The sequence below is a fragment of the Corvus kubaryi genome, unplaced genomic scaffold, assembly GCF_017639235.1.
Source record: "Corvus kubaryi isolate FWS band 111438036 unplaced genomic scaffold, C.kubaryi_AGA036_p1.0 66, whole genome shotgun sequence".
NCBI lineage: Eukaryota > Metazoa > Chordata > Aves > Passeriformes > Corvidae > Corvus > Corvus kubaryi.
Window position 1 is genome coordinate 21568162 of NW_024582054.1, and position 17555 is coordinate 21585716.

Here is a 17555-nt window from a genome sequence, read left to right on the forward strand (position 1 = left end):
TGAAGCTTGATGGTCTTCAGTATTCATGCATAGGATTGAAAAAGTCTGAAACTTTAATACAAGAAAATGTTAATTACACACAGGATTGGTCTCTGAGTGAACAAATATTTTAAATTCGAGGTCTCTCTACCTGGTATTTTGTCAAGGCAGAAAAAAAGCAGTAACTCCTTTTACACACTGGAAAATTTATCAAGTAATGTTCCCTACCCAGTGCTAGACAGCAGAGATAGATTAGTTCTTGAGTGTCCACCTGGCTTTTAAAATTGTAAATCTATGAGCAAATTCAAGGATGAGGCTGAAACTGAAGTGCAGTTGGAAAGATCCATTGTGTACTTGAGTGTGATATGTCAGTACAGGTGTTTGTGGAAAGGATGCTTTCCTGTAGCTGTGGAATGATTTCTGGTTCTTTGGGGTTTTTTTTTTTTGTTGTTGTTGTTGGTTTCTTTTTGGGGGGTGTTTGTTTGTTTGTTTGTTTGGGGTTTTTTTTGAGAATTATATTGTGGTTTAGATTCTGAGTTATTAAAAAAATAAATAAAAAAACCATCAAAAACCCCCAAAACTAAACCACCAGAAATTTCTGAAGCAATGGGCTTAGGGAATATAGAGATATAAGGAATTCACAGCAAGAGCTAAGCATTGCTGTTAAAAACTTAATTTCTCTTTTTTTTTGTAATGTCATATAGGTTAGTAATTTCTAGATTTCTAGAAAAAATTCTCTTTATTGCATAGAAAATAAACTTATCCATGTGCTTTAGGCACTTCTTCTGCAAGGTCTTTGTCTTGCAGAAGTTCAGAGGATGTGAATAATGTTGAAACCATATTATACTCATCACAGTAAATTTGCTAATTTTTTTTTGTACTTACTCTTTTTTATAACAAAATGTAGGCTAGCATGATAAATCATTTTAACATTTTACATATTGAATGTCTTTCAATATAAAAGAACTTGTTATTAAAGAAAAGAAGGGTACTATTGTCAGTACTGTTGATATTTGTAAAACTGGTGATTTAACAGGCATTTTACTAAACTGAATTACTGAATAATTTGAACTTGCATTTATTTTTACTGTGTGCATGGGTCTCATGTATCTTTGTGTATCACAAAATTGAATTCTGTTTAATGGGAGATAAAAGATGTGAGAAAGAGAGGGTTCTCTACCTCCAGGGAGTAGCCTGGTTTTTTTATTCCATAACTACTGTGTTTTGAAGGGAGAGCTGTTTCTGTCCATCATATTAGTTTGAAGATTTTTGATGCCACTAAATTGGAAATCCAAAGAAACATTTGCAATTTTTAAAAAAAATTTCTTTCCCCCTTCCTCCTATTTCTATGTTTTGATTTAGGATTTAGTCCTACCCTTTTCTTTCCTGGTCATTCTTAGGCTGTCTGTTCTTATCGATCTCATTTGTTCTTGCTCAATTCCATGGGAATTCTTTTGTGTCTTAAGTTTGAGATACTGTCTCCATTTCCATGGATTCCTTTAACATTCTCAGTCAACCTGTGCTGTAGTCAAGAGCTGAGAAGTAAGCATATGGATTTGGCTTTGAAAATGACTTGTTATGCATAATACAGAAATTTTTTTAAACAGTACAAATATGTTATTCTGAGTAAAGTATCCCTTACCTAGGATATGCATATAGTTAGAGAATATTTCTTACTGCTACGAAAATTATTTTGGTGGTAGCCTGTAGGAAGCACTCACAGTTAATATGAATCTGCGTGACTTTGCTTTCAGCAGTTTTATTTTACATTTAAAATAGGTTTAGGAACAGCCAGGTGTTAAAATAATAATTGAAAGTGTGCATTTGTCTCATTTTCTTCACTCCTCCAAGTGCAGTTTAAGTTCAACATATACTAAGCAGTGTGAAAGAAGAACAAAAAATGTTGTTTTCAGTGATTACAAGGTGGCTATGTCTTATACTAATAAGTAACCATACTGGAAAGGAAATTTTCTTAATTCTGTTTAGTGTCATTAAAATTAACTAAATTTAATTTATTCTACCTGGGAGTTGAAAGTTTTAAAAAATTATAGGTATTATGCAGTGGCAAATGACAGCAGTACTGGTAATTTACCCAGCCTTAGAATAGTGGGTTTGATAGGGCTAAATACTTTGTTATCAATTAGTGGTCTGTCCTGTGTATTTTTCTTTGATTCTTTCCTCACCAACTTTTATTTTTAGCATTAATGTATTTCTATAAACTGTTCTCTCTCTGAAGATTTTACTTAATCCCTTCTCAATGCTTCAGATGATTTAATCTCATAAGAAATGGTGAACATTCAGTGTTTTCAGTATGGAAGCTCTTCAGTGTGTCATGTTGAGGATAAATAGTAGGTAAATGAAGAAATAACTAAACAGACATGAACAAATCTTCCCAAAAAATATCTAAATGACTATTTCAATGAAGAATTCTGTTTTGCAGTGGCAGTATTGTTTCATTGTAAGTTTTCTTTTGACTGCTTGCTTCACGTTGCAGGACAGAACTAACAAAAACTGTGGTGCTTCCTGAGTTAGTGGAACTGGCAAGAGATGAGGGCAGCAGTGTACGCCTGGCAGCTTTTGAGACCTTAGTGAATCTGCTTGATATGTTTGATGCAGGTAAGAATTTAATTTAGGCTTACTAGCCCAGTTCTTAGTGCTCTAGTGCATCTTATAATTGTATTTAAATGCTTTTTGTTCTGTCTGCATTATTCAGACATTTCTGATTTTATTTTGTTTATTGCTTTATCCTTTATATTTCCTTCTATTTCATGTCTTGCAGTGCTTGACATGCAGAAAGTTTTAAGGGAGGTGAACTAGTTGTCCATGAAATCAGTTATCATATTTCAAGTTCCTAATGTAATGTGCCTAAATGGAATGAGTAAAATTACTGTATAAATTATGGGAATATTGTGTTGCTAAGATTTAATTAATTAATGTAGTGCTATCAATACACAGAATACAAAGTGTTAGCTCAACAAAAATGTACTGTACAGGAACTTGGTGATGAATTACTAATATATGGTAGTATTTAAGCCATATAGAGGAGTGGATAAGGAAAAGAAAAAATAATATAGTTTTAGGGAGAATACCATAAATGGACTTTTTAGCAGTTAGTGTTTATATCATTAGGTATGATAGTAGGTTAATTTTGTAATTCTTGAGCCTTTGGATTCATGCCATCAAGTTTGTGCCTCTCTTTGCACCTTTCAGTCTTCACTCCTCCTCCCCCACCCGCTGCTGTAACTACTGCTTTGAGTTGCTGTAAGAAGCTTAGAGAAAGCAATCAGGGGTTATTTACAGGTTTGTAAGGAATGTGTTTCTAGAAACTGGGTGTGCTTTCGTGGCTTAACTAGAAAATGAGCACTTTTGAAGGTAGATGACCCAAAATTGCATCCTAGAGTTTCTCTTCCACAATATTAAAATATTTCTTCAGGCCAACCTAACTTTGTTCAGCCAAAATTATTTGCTGAATTTCACTGTTGGTCTACCATTAAAAAAATCATAATCTATTTAAAACTCAAAAATTTTTATACAGTGATTTTATTTAAAATAAGTCAAAATATATAAATTTCTTTAAACGTTTGCTTCTTTATTTTATAAGGAAGGCAGAGTGCTTTAGTTTCTAAATGGTTTAATTTCTTTTCTGTGTCCTTAATTATTTTGTTTCTCTGAATTTATTGTATACCAAAAGATTTTGAAACACTTCTCAGTAGGTTTAAAAAATCAACTTGCAGCATATCCAGATTTTTCTGTTTACTGTCACAGTCATGTTCAGTCTTGATCTCCCTGTGTGCCTACTATTGTAGGAAATCCTGTTGTAGGAGTACTTCAGTATTCCTTCTCTCTCTACAGTCTTTTGCATGGAGAAGGTAGTGACTGTTTATTTATTCTATGCCTCATCCTTTAACGAGGGATGCCTTTTCACTGACAACAAGCTAACAAATGAACGTAACAGGTAGGGTATTAAATTTAGGACCTGTATTATATTAACATGCTCATCATTCTTTTTACCTCTTTTCAGTGACTGCCTGCCAGAAGTAATCCTAAGACTGTTAAATGAAATTTTTCTAATGTATTACAGAAGTTCAGTCTCTGTGCTCTTTTTAAAATGTTGACCAATGGTTAACTCTAAAAATTTCTTTTGTTTTTCAGATGATCGGAGTCAAACTGTTCTCCCATTAGTGAAATCGTTCTGTGAAAAATCCTTCAAAGCAGATGAATCTATCCTAGTTTCTTTATCTTTCCATTTAGGGAAACTGTGTAATGGATTATATGGTATGATTTAATTTCTTCTTTTAAAATCTTAAAAATGAGGGAGGATTGGAGAATTTGAACCCCTTGGAAAATATCCAGATTTGAGTGTATCAAATTAAATGGTAGTTAGTTAGATTTTGGAAATTTCTTCTCAGGGTGACCATCTGCTTATTTTTTGTTTTTGTTCTGTTTTGTTTAGACAGGGTCAAAGATGGAAAGATGGTGTTTTATCTTTATTGGTTTGACTGATTTATTTGGGTGTTCTGGAGCTTGTGATTTGGATGACTGAATTTTTAAAACTAGAAACCTTTGAAAATATTATGATGTTTAACTTTGTATGTTCGTTTCTGTGCTTGATCTCCTTTTAAGGCACAGTGCAGAGTGTGGCCCATAAGGAACTTCAGGGGAGAAAGGAGACCTAATGGCATGTGGATTCCCCAGCTGCAGCTGAGGCTGAATCTGAACGCATAATTTTTATACCCATAATTTGTGCTTGAGTTTTCACTTGAGCACAGCACATCTTTCCTTGATAATTCTGCCCACCATATATTACCTGTGGAGGAGCAGCACAGAATCATGGCTTTACATTATAATTTCCCCCTAGGCTCTTAATACCTTTGATCTTTCCTACAGCTCTCTAAAATGAACCTCCATGATTATGTTAGAGACTATCAAAGTGACCATTGCTTCACTACAAATTACTTGAAATGGCTGTTCCACAGTGTCAAGCTATTATTTTCAAAAACAGATGGCTAGAACAGTTCATCCTGTATTTACCATGTTTTTCCAGTCTTTTCTCTAGGTTGAATGACTAATTCCTGATCTTTCTTCACCTCTAAACTCCATCTGATGAGGTGTTAATGCCTTAGGACAGCTGAACAAAGTGAAAGGGTTACTTCATGTGTCTTGCCAGATACATTGCTGTTCACATTTTTCAGTAGGAAAAATTGCTTTTTTATAAAAATAAATCTAGCAGCTAGTTAGTCTTTCTCTTTCCTGGCCTTGTGCAGGTGATGCAGATCAGGCTAAGCATGGTACCTTACTGCTGTTCGAATGGAATAATAGTCTAAAGTGTTAAGGCCATATGTCCAGTTACTGAAGATCATTTTAAACTCTGTCTCTGAAGAATAAGCAGTCTGTCCTTGGTTGATGCTTTCAGAATACTGAATAAGCGAAGTCTCTTGTCCAGCATCCAGAAAATCAATGAAAATACTGAATGGTACCACAACTAGGATAGAACTTTCTTTATGTAGTTGCCTGTCTTGTCAGTAGTCCATGGGTAGTTTTTTCTTAGTTGTTTTTCCAAGCAGTTTTAGAGCACCTCTATAGTTTTTAATCTCTCATTCCTGTTCCCTTGTGAAAGTCATGACCTTTACTGCCTCTTTTGTTTCACAGGTCCTGTTACCCCATATTAGGAAATTGAATCAGTTTGACAAGTTTTCCTTTTGCCATGTTGTCTACTGCTATTTTTTGGAAGGAGGGAGGGTGGTGGTGGTATTTTGTAGTAGATTTTTTTATTTCTTTTTTGTTTCAATTTTTTCAAACATGTGAAAGGAACCTGACTTACCTAATTATATGGCTTGTCTTTCCCTCTCCAACTCTTAAATATCAGTACCACTTCAGCCCTTTTCTGTTCCATTATTTGACTTATTTATGAATTCAGCAACTAGTACTTAAGTATTTTGAATACTGGAATGAAGCACATCTGACTCTGCACGTTTTGAAAACCTATTAAATGTTATAATCCCCACTGTAACACTTAAGATTCACTGACCTGTTGCTTCTCTACTTAAAGCTTGAATCTTTGTCACAGTTATTAATTGTACTCAGCCTGATAACACTAGTGGAATTTGAAAAAGAAAATACAATTATTAAGCATTTCAACCTTCTTGGTACCAGTCACTGATAGCTTTCTTCCCTCTCTGGAGTAGAAAATTGAGCCTTTCCTTGATTATTCTCTTACTACTAATGCACTTGTAGTTTTGAATTCTTCTTGCTAGTTGCATTGCAGTTTGTTCTGAGTACTTGTGTGTACTGTTTATACTCTGCTAGATTCAAGGGGATGGGAGGGAAAGGAGGGATAAAATCAAGATCTTTGATAGATTTTAAAATAAGATTTGTTTGGGTACATTATTAATAGCATTTGTAATGAGGAAAGTTTGTTGTTTTGTTTGGTTTTGTTTTTTTTTTCTTTTTTTGAGGCATTTTTACTCCTGAACAGCACTTGCGGTTTTTGGAATTTTATAAGAAGCTTTCCACACTGGGTTTACAGCAGGAAAATGGACACAATGATAATCAACTACATCTGCAAACTCTGGAACAGGAAAAGAAGTATATTTCAGTGAGGAAGAACTGTGCTTACAATTTTCCAGTAAGTAATATTAATTTAAGGTTTAATATTAATTTGTGTAATGCATATAGTTCACTAAATAGGAATACGTGAGTGATAGAAGAGTTATTCCCAAATTGTTCATTATTAGCTAGATTTTAACTCTTTCTTGCAAAGTTTCAGTTAGTGAGGTTGTCCAAAAGAGTTAGCAAGAAATATTACTCAGAGCCTCAGAAAATTATTGGCAAATTTTGACAGAGGAAATGGTGTTCTAAGAGTTTACTGGTCTTATTCTTTCCTACGCATTTTCTCCAGACTCTTAGCACAAAGGATTTGGGAAAATGTCTGCGAAACAGAGTCCCCAGTTTCAAATCACTTGAATCTACACTTTTACATTCACTGTGTCACATCATTCTAGGGAGTTGAAGATGGAAACGGAATGCTTAGGTTGATGTTTTAGTGATGTTCCTGCCTGAGTACAGAAAGTCTTTTCAATTTTATGTGAGGTCTTTAAATACACCACTCATGTTTCTGTAAATCCACTTTGTATTTTGACATTCTGCATTTGTATTCAATGAAAACATGTTTGCACCAAGAGCCAGTAGACAACTATTTTTTGTTCTGCCTTTTAAAGGCAAGCACACTGTATGTAGGTAGACATCTGTTGGTTTATTTGAGCAAAACCAGGGTATGTACAAACATGATCATGTTGAAAGTCAGGTTCTTGCTTTGCTGCTTGCTAAAATGTTCTTTGTTTTTGAGGTATCCAGTTACAGGTTTTGCTAGAGTACAGAAACATTAACAATATTTATAAAACTGAGGTTTTATATCTCATGGTTTTAGTCCTTATCTTCAAAAAAAGCCTACAGCATGTTTGGAATACGTAAATTCAGTTTAGTTCTCAGCTCCGGATGTTGTCTGGTGCCTGTGTTTTAACAAGGCCAACAGAACCTCCACACTTCCTCCTTAAAATAACAGCCTGTTATCTCTCAAGTTCATCTGATAATCTCTGATAGTGTGATCCTTTAGCTGTGTAGTTGAAAAAGGACTTTGTCCTTCCACAGGCCATGATTGTTTTTGTGGATCCAAAGAACTTCAATTTAGAACTTTATTCTATATTCTTCTGCCTTTGCCATGATCCCGAAGTTCCTGTCAGATACACCATGGCCATAAGCTTCTTTGAAGTAAGTCTACAGTGGTTCTTTGTTACTGCTCACATGGCTTTATTTTCTTTTGTTTTCTTCTTTAAGCTTACATTTGTGATTGTTCAACCAAAATAAAAAGACTGGAGAAAATATATTGAACTTACTTAGTTTGTCAAGGGTGTTCAGTTCCTTCCAGCCTCTGTATATAGCCCATATATGCACATTGTTTTATTTAAGTTGTGTAACATTTGGCTACAAGAGACTACTGTTAGGTCAGATTGTAAGGAGCAAAAGCTTAAAGAAACTTTTAATGATCTAGTACCACAAACATAAACAAATGCAGTAACTATAATATTTGAAATTTTTCAGTGGTATTAGAAAACAGACAAATGGGAGAAAGGAACTTGCCCTTTTTGTGCCTCAAAACCTTCAGAACTGTAGTTTGCTGGTGTGGAATGTGAGGAATATTTATGTGGAACAAATCCAGATGAAATGCTCAATTTAATATGAAAGTACTTGGAAATTTATGAAGATGTAACAGCATATGTATTCTTATATTTCTTTTCAGCTTATATATGTTCTACTTTATTATTTTCATAAAATTGAAAAAAAAGTATAAATGCATAGGTAGTATTAGCTATATGGAGTGAATTCCAGAAATTAAAATACACTCTCCTAAATACAGAAACCAATATAGAGAAATCTTCGATGTTTTCATATTCTCTTACTGAGAATCCTTGTGTTTCAGTCCTTGAGCTCAGCTTTGATCCCATTTTGTTGCTGAGGAGATTGGTAAATTTGCTGAAAATATTTAAATGACTAGTAGAGGAAAAAATGGCATTATTTCCACCATTGTAAGAAAGATGTATGGATTTCCGGTTCTCATTACCTGTTGATGCCTTGTTTTAGTGAATGATAATCCAGCATAATCGTTGAAATTGTAAAATCAGCATTTAATTCTACATAATGTTTTGTTTTAGCTATATAACACTATTAAGGTACTGCCTGAATATAAGGAAAGTATTTTAGCTCATTTGAAAAAACCTGTAAAATTATGCCTTGGTCTAAATGTACATTTAGTTCTTGTTGGTTTAATTTTAATAGCATAACTAGGCAACCACGTGACAGACAGAAATGAGTAATTTATGGCATTCCCTGTTAGGTGGATTACTTTTCAAAAAAGAAAAGTCCTTGTAGCCATTTCGTTAAAGCTTCATCTTGATTGGTAGTAAGCTCTTATTTTCACTTGGCTTAAAAAAACATTAAAAAACATCATCTAAATATTCCTTGTGGCAAAAAAATCTCATTCCTCAAGTTTGTGTTATGCTTGCTATAAAATCCTTTTAATAACATGGAGATGGACTACTAGTGTTTCTTAAAATTTTACATGAGACTTATGAATCACATAAGTCACAGTCAAAAACCTAAAGAAGTGAGGAGTGAAGACTTCAGATGGAAGGTTGGGGAAGCTTAAAATCCAGCACTGGCTAAGAAAGTTTTTTATGTTTATCTTTTGTAAATTATATGGCAGGCTGACTCTCAACTCTCCTAATTTACAACATTTGAATATTCTCCTAGAAATTTCTAGCCTGGCAGTGCAGCCTTAAACATTTTTGGTAAATGTGAAATAGACTTAATTCTAAAAGCATGTGTCATACATAATAGACCTGTTTCTTGGGCATATTTTTAATGTGATCAGTGGGAAAGTACACAACTTTAGGAAGCTGATATTAAACAATTTTTTCTGTGTCTCTTCATGCTTGCTGTAAAGTAAGTAAGTGGTGGTATGCCATAGAACTAAAGAATGTTTCACCTTGCCATCTTACTGTCATTTTTTAGGTTGCTAAGCTTTTAAATTCTGATGTGTATACAATACATAAAGAACTGGTTACGCTCTTACAGGATGAGTCACTGGAGGTAATACACTTTTATTGAAACTTCTTTTTGCTTATTACATCAAGGCAGATTATCTTCATATTTAATAACTCTTCAGTAACACAGTAGAGTAGCAATTTGAAATGATTAATAGCTTTTACTTCTATTACACAGATACCACGTAAGCCAGCCTTCTGTGAATAAAAAAAGAGGAAAATAGGAAGGTGTTTGAATTTAGTAAACCCACACTAAATTTATTATCTTTTAAAAATACTAATTCTAAATAGTTTTATTTGCTGTATTATTTATTACCTTACAAACTCTAAAAAGCTTTGGGTTTGGTACTATATTAAAATAATAGTTGGGAATAGATCGGATTCAAGGTCTTTTGCTTTGTTTTATTTTTATTGTCCAATTGAAGAGGAGATGAAGAAGTTGTGTATGGTTAAGAGATCAAGATTTACAGAAAGAGTTTTGATCCAAGGATACCTGTATAGAACATGAATCAGTTATATTGCAGTTAACATAGTGAAACTTTTTTGGCTGGAAAAAAGAGACATATTTATGCTTGAGACAAAATCACCATTTCCTCTGATACCAGTTACTCCAGTAGTTGATGTTTCTTGTTTTCTATGAGGATCTTTGGATATGGCATGGAAAAATTAGTTTTGTATTCAGGTGCTCTTTTTTCATTCAGTACCTTTTGTTAGGTGTTTTCAGGAAAATTAATAGTATTTGTAGAACATATAGTTTAGGAAATTCTGATCCATATTAGAAGATTTCTCAAGTTGAACACCTGAAGGTTGAGACTTAGAAACATCTGGTGACCTTGAAAAATTCCTTGTTTTGATCTGTGTATGTTTATATGAATCGTAACAAATATATTGAGTTTTATCTTATATACCACCTCAGTCTGAATTGGTACAAAAATATACAGTTATGTACTTTTCTAGTCAAGTTAAAGTCTCACAATATTTGAAAGTAGGGTTCGTCTATTACTATAGGCTATATATTGTATTTTGTCTATCAACTGCATCTTTTCTTAACACAGGAAAAATTGCTTTTAAGATACAGCTGACAAATATAAAAAAGCATCTTTTTGTTTGTTCAGGCTCTTAACTCCTGATGAAACACAGATCTTTCTTAAGGATGAATGTTCATTTTAAAATATTATATTCTCTGGATATTTTAGAAAACTTGTCTGGTCACATAAATAAAAACTGAGACCTGTAATGCTTATATTACTTACTACATTAAAATATCAGTTTTAAATCCCAGTCCTCATCAATGCAACTAATCTCCTTTTTTTTTCAACATGAGAGAGCAGTAACTTAAAAGGTATCAGCAGGGATATGTTGGTGAGAGTTAAAAATGGAGTTGAGTTCATTTACAGACCTCTTTCATGCAGCCTTTCTTTAAATAGGTGTTAGATGCCCTAGTAGGTCACCTTCCTGAAATCCTTGAACTAATGACTAATGGAGGAGAAAACAGTGGATCAGAAAGCAAGGTGGGTGTTCCCATGTGTTTTTTTAAATGTTCTTTCTAAGTGAAGGTAGTAGCAAATTTCAGACAAATTTTGAAGGAAAATGCTTTCATGATTAGTTTCTGCTTTGGAGAGATACGAAGTTTCTGTTTGTTTTTGGCTTTGTTTTGTTTTGTTGGGTTTTTTTTGGTTTTTTGTTTGTTTTTTTGGTGGGTTTTTTTGGGTTTTTTGGTTGGTTTTTTGGGGGGTTTTTTGTTGTTTGTTTTGCTGTTTGGGGTTTTTTGATTGTTGACTTCATAAACTTTAACATTAAAAAAAGTTTTGGAAAGATTAGAGTTAATAAAAAAATGAACAGTTATACATCTTCTTTTTCTGATTAACCACAGTTAAGTGAAAACAAAATTTGTTTTCATGTTAAGGGAATGATAGCTAATACCTATTTTAAATCTTTTTCATATTAATGTGTCAATTGCTCATGGGTGCCATTTGCAGGCTTCTGCTAGAAGGAAATCTATTTCCTGAAGTAAAGACACTGAATTAAGAGATCTGTACTCAGCTCCCAACTTTTCTAATTTAATTTTATGTGGCTCTGGAGGACTCCTCACCTCTAAGATGGAACAGAAAAGATGCTGGTTTTGAGCAGACTTCCTAAATGTGTGGATAAATTGAGATATTGCAGCAGTATATTGTATGGACAGAAGTTGACAGCGTAATTTAAAAACTCGAATTTGTCAGATGTTTACAGCTGTAAATATATATAACATAAAGCAAATGCAATGTTGGGTGTGGCAGTCTGTTTCATTTTTCTTAGTGCTAAAGGGAATTTAGCTTGGCTACTATAAATTCTTTGCCTCCTACTGAGAAAAGGTGTATGATTCCTACTAAAATTAATTCCTACTAAAACTAATTAAGGGATTGAGAACAATAACTGCAAAGACTAAGAGAATAAAAGAGAAGTGGGATTCGTTTGGTTTGAGAAAGAGAATGCTGAGGAGAGTTGGCATAATAGTCTTAATATCTGTAAAAGGGTGTTACAAAGAGAACGGTGTTTAATTTTCCTTTGTCAGGAGAAGGGGTTGGAGATGAAAGTGTATTTAGTAGCTACTGGAATAGCTTTTGGATTAGTCTTCCCATCTTGTATTGTTGTGATATGCTTTTTAAGCATAGTGACAAGACACGTAGCCCGAAAATGTAAAGTTAATGTTTATCTTTCTGTTTGTAGTTACTCTCTATTCCTGACTTGATTCCTGCATTAACAACAGCAGAACAGAGAGCAGCGACTTCTTTAAAATGGAGAACGCATGAGAAGTTACTACAAAAATATGCATGTCTCCCTCATATCATATCCAGTGATCAGATCTATTACCGTTTTCTTCACAGAATGTTGACAATCATTTTGACAAATGTGAGCCCACCTGCTGCTTTCTCATTTGCTTTTATTTGTTTATGCGAGTTAGAGCAATGACCACTGGATATTTCCTATGTGTAGTACTTCCTGTGTTACATTAAAGTACTGTCCTTTTCATATGGTATATCAAGCTATGGGATTTTTTCTATGAGAATTTTCACTGAAAACTTGCCCCCATTTGAGGAGCAAAATTTGGATTGACAGTTTTCCTCCTATCCAAGACTTCTTCCCTTTCCTTCTGTTCATCATCAGTTAGTTTCTAGTTAAATCAAAGCCTTTTCCTCTGACATATGCCTTCTTTTTCCTGATTTCATACATTACATTGTGTTTGTTCTTTATGAAAGAACACTGTATTCCTAAAAGAAATTATCATTTAGAGCTATTAGTCTGAAATTTTACTGAGTTAATTCAAGAATAAAACTGTTTTAAGAAAAGATGTTGTAAGTTTTATTTCTAACACCTGAAATACAGAAGGTGCCTTGCAAACATGGAATATTTTAAGGTGCCTATAAAATAGTTGAATTGACAAGTTGGGCAGAAGGAATAAAGAAGTAGGTGTCTCATGAATTGGCCAAACTTCATAAATCTCCTTTACATTATGACAATTATTTCAAAATTTATAAAGTTAGGATACTTTTTAGCTATTTTTTTCTAATTCTAGAATTGTTATATGTTTTTAGTCATATTCTTTCAGATATGTTTAATTATGTTCCCTTTATTTCTTTCAAGAATGTCCTGCCAGTCCAAAAAGCAGCTGCTCGGACTCTCTGCGTTTATTTGCGCTACAATCGCAAACAAGAACAGAGACATGAGGTTATTCAGAAACTGATTGAACGTAAGATGATTTTTCCTCCATTACCTAGAAATGAAAGTTAGTTTTGACTGAAGATCTATTTATAGTTACATTTATTCAGTGTAATTTCCTTCCATCTTTGGAAGGATTACTCTTGGAAGACATTCATTTGGTCATATTATCACCAGCAAAACATACTGTGCATATATGTAAGGGGATTGGGGAAGAGGCGATGCAGGAAACTGATAATATGCCGAGACCCCTCCAACCCTACTTCTTGTACCCAAAATTACTAAGCAGCAGTATACAAAGCAGAGTTCCTCTGTAGAAGTAAAATTCTCTAGGGCCTTCAGCATAAGAAATGCTGAATAAACCTCAGAAATTAATTTATTAATCAGTCACCTTAAGTTGACGCTTTGGTGTATGCTGTGTGTTTTAAAGATAGTTGAGAAGTTTTAACAGTTCCCATTAACATTACTTAATGTTTACACAGTAATTTTGATACTCCTGTGACGTGGTTTGAAAGGCATAGAGGTCTTTGTTTACATAGTAGTTAGTTCACTTGCTATTTTTGCTTTTTCAAGTGCTCACTGACAGAATTAATTGAATTCAGAATGTTAGTTTTTCACTAAAAGAAGGAACTGAGATAGGCTGGGAAGTTGTGCCTTTTGATGCCTGTGATTATCATCTTCAGGTCAAAGGTTAACCTGTGAAATGTTTTCTGACATTGAAAGCTTGACAGATAGTATCTGCAAATTTTTATTTTTCAGAACTGGGCCAAGGAAAAAGTTACTGGAACAGACTTCGATTTTTAGATACTTGTGAATTCATTATGGAACTGTTTTCAAAATCATTCTTCTGTAAATACTTCTTTTTACCTGTGCTTGAACTTACACATGACCCAGTGGCAAATGTCAGGTATGAAGAATATGTAGCAGTGTACAGGAAAAAAGCTTTAAATAATATATTAAGAAATACTGTTAGAAGTTTTATGTTTTGCTTAAATAATGGGATTTGAGTAAAAAGATAAAGACCCTTCAGAACAACCAGTATTAAAGATGTAAGGGAGTGTGGGAATGATGCTAGAAAATCCCAGAAGCAGGTCAGTTCTGAGTGTTTGAGAGACTAATCAAAAGTGTCGTGGTTTGGGAGTGAAGGGAGCAATGAGGCAGAGGAGCGAGCAATAGATGGAAAGAAATGCACCACATCTACATGTCTGTTAAATACCTCCAGGGATGGTGACTCTGTGCAGCATTAATATTAGATGTTCAGATATGTTAACGATGACAACATGAATGATTCACATCAGAAATGAGGTTAAAAGTGTAAACTACAGGTGTGCACTCAGGAAGCTTCACCACATACTGTTTATTACCAAGTGAAACTTAAAGTATACACTGTGTTTAGTATAACTACCACATCTCAACTAAGCAGGATCCTAAAAATTAAGCCATTTTGTACATACAGACTAACATTCATGTCTCATGTCATTAAATTAAGAGGATTATATTAAAACAATAAACTAAATTTGTATATAATCTGAAGTAGTTTATTGCTTATAACAAATATTTTAATTAAAAGCTCTATTGTTACAATATTAAAATTTAATGGAAACTTGAACTAACTTGCAATCATTTAGCTGACATTAAAATTAATTTTGTTGTAATTCTTTTCTGAATTGTTCTTGTACAAAAGAAATGCACAGTCTCCAGTGGAGTGAAGTTTACCGGTTAGACTTTGTTTTTAGCTGATGGTTTTAAAACATCTTTAGGGAGATACTGTTCTGGATTTCTACAGTGTGGTGTAACTCTTGGTAATGGGAAATTATGATAATTAAAGTCTTTTGAAGGTGTAAAAATGGTAGGATGAATTCATATGAGAAAGTTTTTCGGAATGTTTATAATCACAGAGTTACTATGTCTGGCAAAGGATTGTCTTTGATCCAAAGCCAGTTGACTCTGAGTTCAACAGAGAATATATCCATGTATTGTTCTTGGTGTTTCTTTTAATCTATTTCTGTAGATTAAAACTAGTCATTATTACATGCTATTACAGTCTGATCAAATCGAGGAATTTTTATTTGCTCAATTGCATGAAACATTTTTAGTTTAATTTGCAGAGTATTTCGGTGTTAATGAAATAAAAAGCAATGAGCACATTTTTTATATAAACAGTTTAGAAACAATATCTTGGAATCAAGGGAATGAACCACAAAATTGTTTAGGTTGGAAAAGACCTTTAAGATCATCAAGTCCAACCATTAGCCTAAGACTGCTAAGTCAACCACTAAACCATGTCCCTAAGCAGCACATCTGCATGTCTGTTAAATACCTCCAGTGACTCCACCACTGCCCTGGGCAGCCTGTTCCAGTGCTTGACAAACCTTCTGGTCAAGAACTTGTTCCTGAATCCAATCTGAGTCCCCCTGGAGCAACTTAAGACCATTTCCTTTTGTCCTATTGCTTATTATTTGGGGGAAGAGACCAACCCCAACAATGCAACCTTTCAGGTGGTTGTAGAGAATGATAAGGTCTCCGCTGAGCCTCCTTTTCTTCAGGCTAATCACCACTCCTCGTCAGCTCCCTCAGCCACTTCTCATCAGACTTATGCTCCACACCCTTCCCCAGCTCTGTTGCCCTTCTCTGGACACACTCCAGCCCCTCAATGTCTTTCTTATGTGAGGGTCCCAGAACTGGACATGAGATTCAGTGTGTGGGGGTACAGGGGGACAATCCCTGCCCTGGTCCTGCTGGCCACACTGTTGTTGACACAGAATGCCAGGATGGCATTGGCCTTCTGGGCCACCTGGGCACAGCTGGCTCATGTTCAGCCACTGTTGACCAGCACCCCAGGTCCTTTTCCGTCAGGAAGCTTTCCAGCCACTCTGCCCCTCAGCCTGTAGTGGTGTGGGGTTGTTGTGACCCAAGTGCAGGACCTGGTGCTTGGCCTTGTTGAACAGCACAAGCAGGGGCAGCCTCCAGACATAAACAGGAAGAATAAGGAAGGGGAAAGAAGGGCTTTCTTTTCTTCTTTTTAGTCTATCTGATACATTTTCATCCTTGCAGTTGTATGGAATTGCAGTAACATGATTTGTGGTGAGACTTGGGCTCCTTTGTACTGATGGACAAGACTTCCACGATATTTAGGTAACTGATAAAGTTAAGTGTGCAGATCACTTGGAAAATCCAGAGGTCTCCTTATTTTTCTAGATTAAAAAAAACCCAAAGCAAACCAAAGACATGTTTATGGACTGTAGTCATGATCTGTAGAGATGTTTTCGAAAACAGTATGTCTGGAAACAACACATAAGCAACAATCACTTCTGAAAAATAAGACCACCTAATTTATTTATTTTGTGTCAAATGCTAGCATGAATACATTGAGAATTAATAATAAATATTAAACATATGCATCAAAAAGTGAATATTTAGGTGGTTTGGGGATTTTTTTGTAGAATGAAGCTATGCTGTTTGTTGCCAAAAGTTAAATCTACTCTGAAGATTCCCACTGATAAACATTTACTTCAGCAGTTGGAATTATGTATAAGGAAACTTCTGTGTCAAGAGAAAGACAAGGATGTCCTGACTATTGTAAAAAGAGTAAGCATCTTTCCTTTTCAGCAGCATTTTATCTCGGGGTTATCATTGAAATTTAAGATTATTAAAGTGATGCTTTCTGTTGATTTTCTCCATGTAAGAACAGGAGTTTAAAAAATTCTATTGTCTGTTATGTAATTTTGAACAATTAAAAGATAATGTAGTATAGTATATTCTGTGAAATTTAGTAGTGTTGATGTTTCCTTGGTTATTTCCTTGGTTAATTATAGTGCAGTTATTTTCTATTGATTGAAATTCAGGATTTTAGTCCAATGACCATTTATGAAAAAAATAGTGAATGACTAGAGAATGGATTAAATGTTGATTCTAGTAAAACTGATCAGGTCTGTGAGATAGAGATATCTTGTTAATCTATATATTTTACAATATACAGACAAAGCATTTGCAGGATTGTAAGATTGTTACAAATGTGTTTGTAAGGTGAATATTCAGAAAAGTACATCTTCAAGGAATGTCTGTGCTCAGTCTCAAACTTAGAAACCATGATGTGAAATAGCTCAAGTAGGCGGCTTCCTTACAGGGCCAGTCTGCAGGAGAGACTGGGTGAACACCTGTGTGGAACCTTCTGAGTTACACACAGATTCCTGAGTTGCTTTTTTCAGTCCTGGTTCCTAAGCCTGTGCTGTAGCTATTCTTGCTTTGGTGCTTCCTTGAGTGTATTTTGAGTTCTGT

At 34.4% G+C, this 17555-nt stretch overlaps 1 protein-coding gene across 12 annotated transcripts in view; it reads left to right on the top strand.

Annotated features, from left to right (window-relative positions):
- PPP4R4 (protein phosphatase 4 regulatory subunit 4) overlaps positions 1-17555 on the top strand; it is a 65031-nt gene that overhangs the window by 36671 nt on the left and 10805 nt on the right. For all 12 annotated transcript variants that reach the window (XM_042047119.1, XM_042047120.1, XM_042047109.1 and 9 more), the window contains 10 exons: positions 2474-2595; positions 4132-4254; positions 6435-6604; positions 7627-7746; positions 9547-9624; positions 11006-11089; positions 12288-12470; positions 13203-13308; positions 14037-14184; positions 16721-16865. In XM_042047119.1, the coding sequence (XP_041903053.1) occupies positions 2474-2595; positions 4132-4254; positions 6435-6604; positions 7627-7746; positions 9547-9624; positions 11006-11089; positions 12288-12470; positions 13203-13308; positions 14037-14184; positions 16721-16865 (1279 nt within the window). The remainder of the gene's footprint in view (positions 1-2473; positions 2596-4131; positions 4255-6434; positions 6605-7626; positions 7747-9546; positions 9625-11005; positions 11090-12287; positions 12471-13202; positions 13309-14036; positions 14185-16720; positions 16866-17555) is intronic.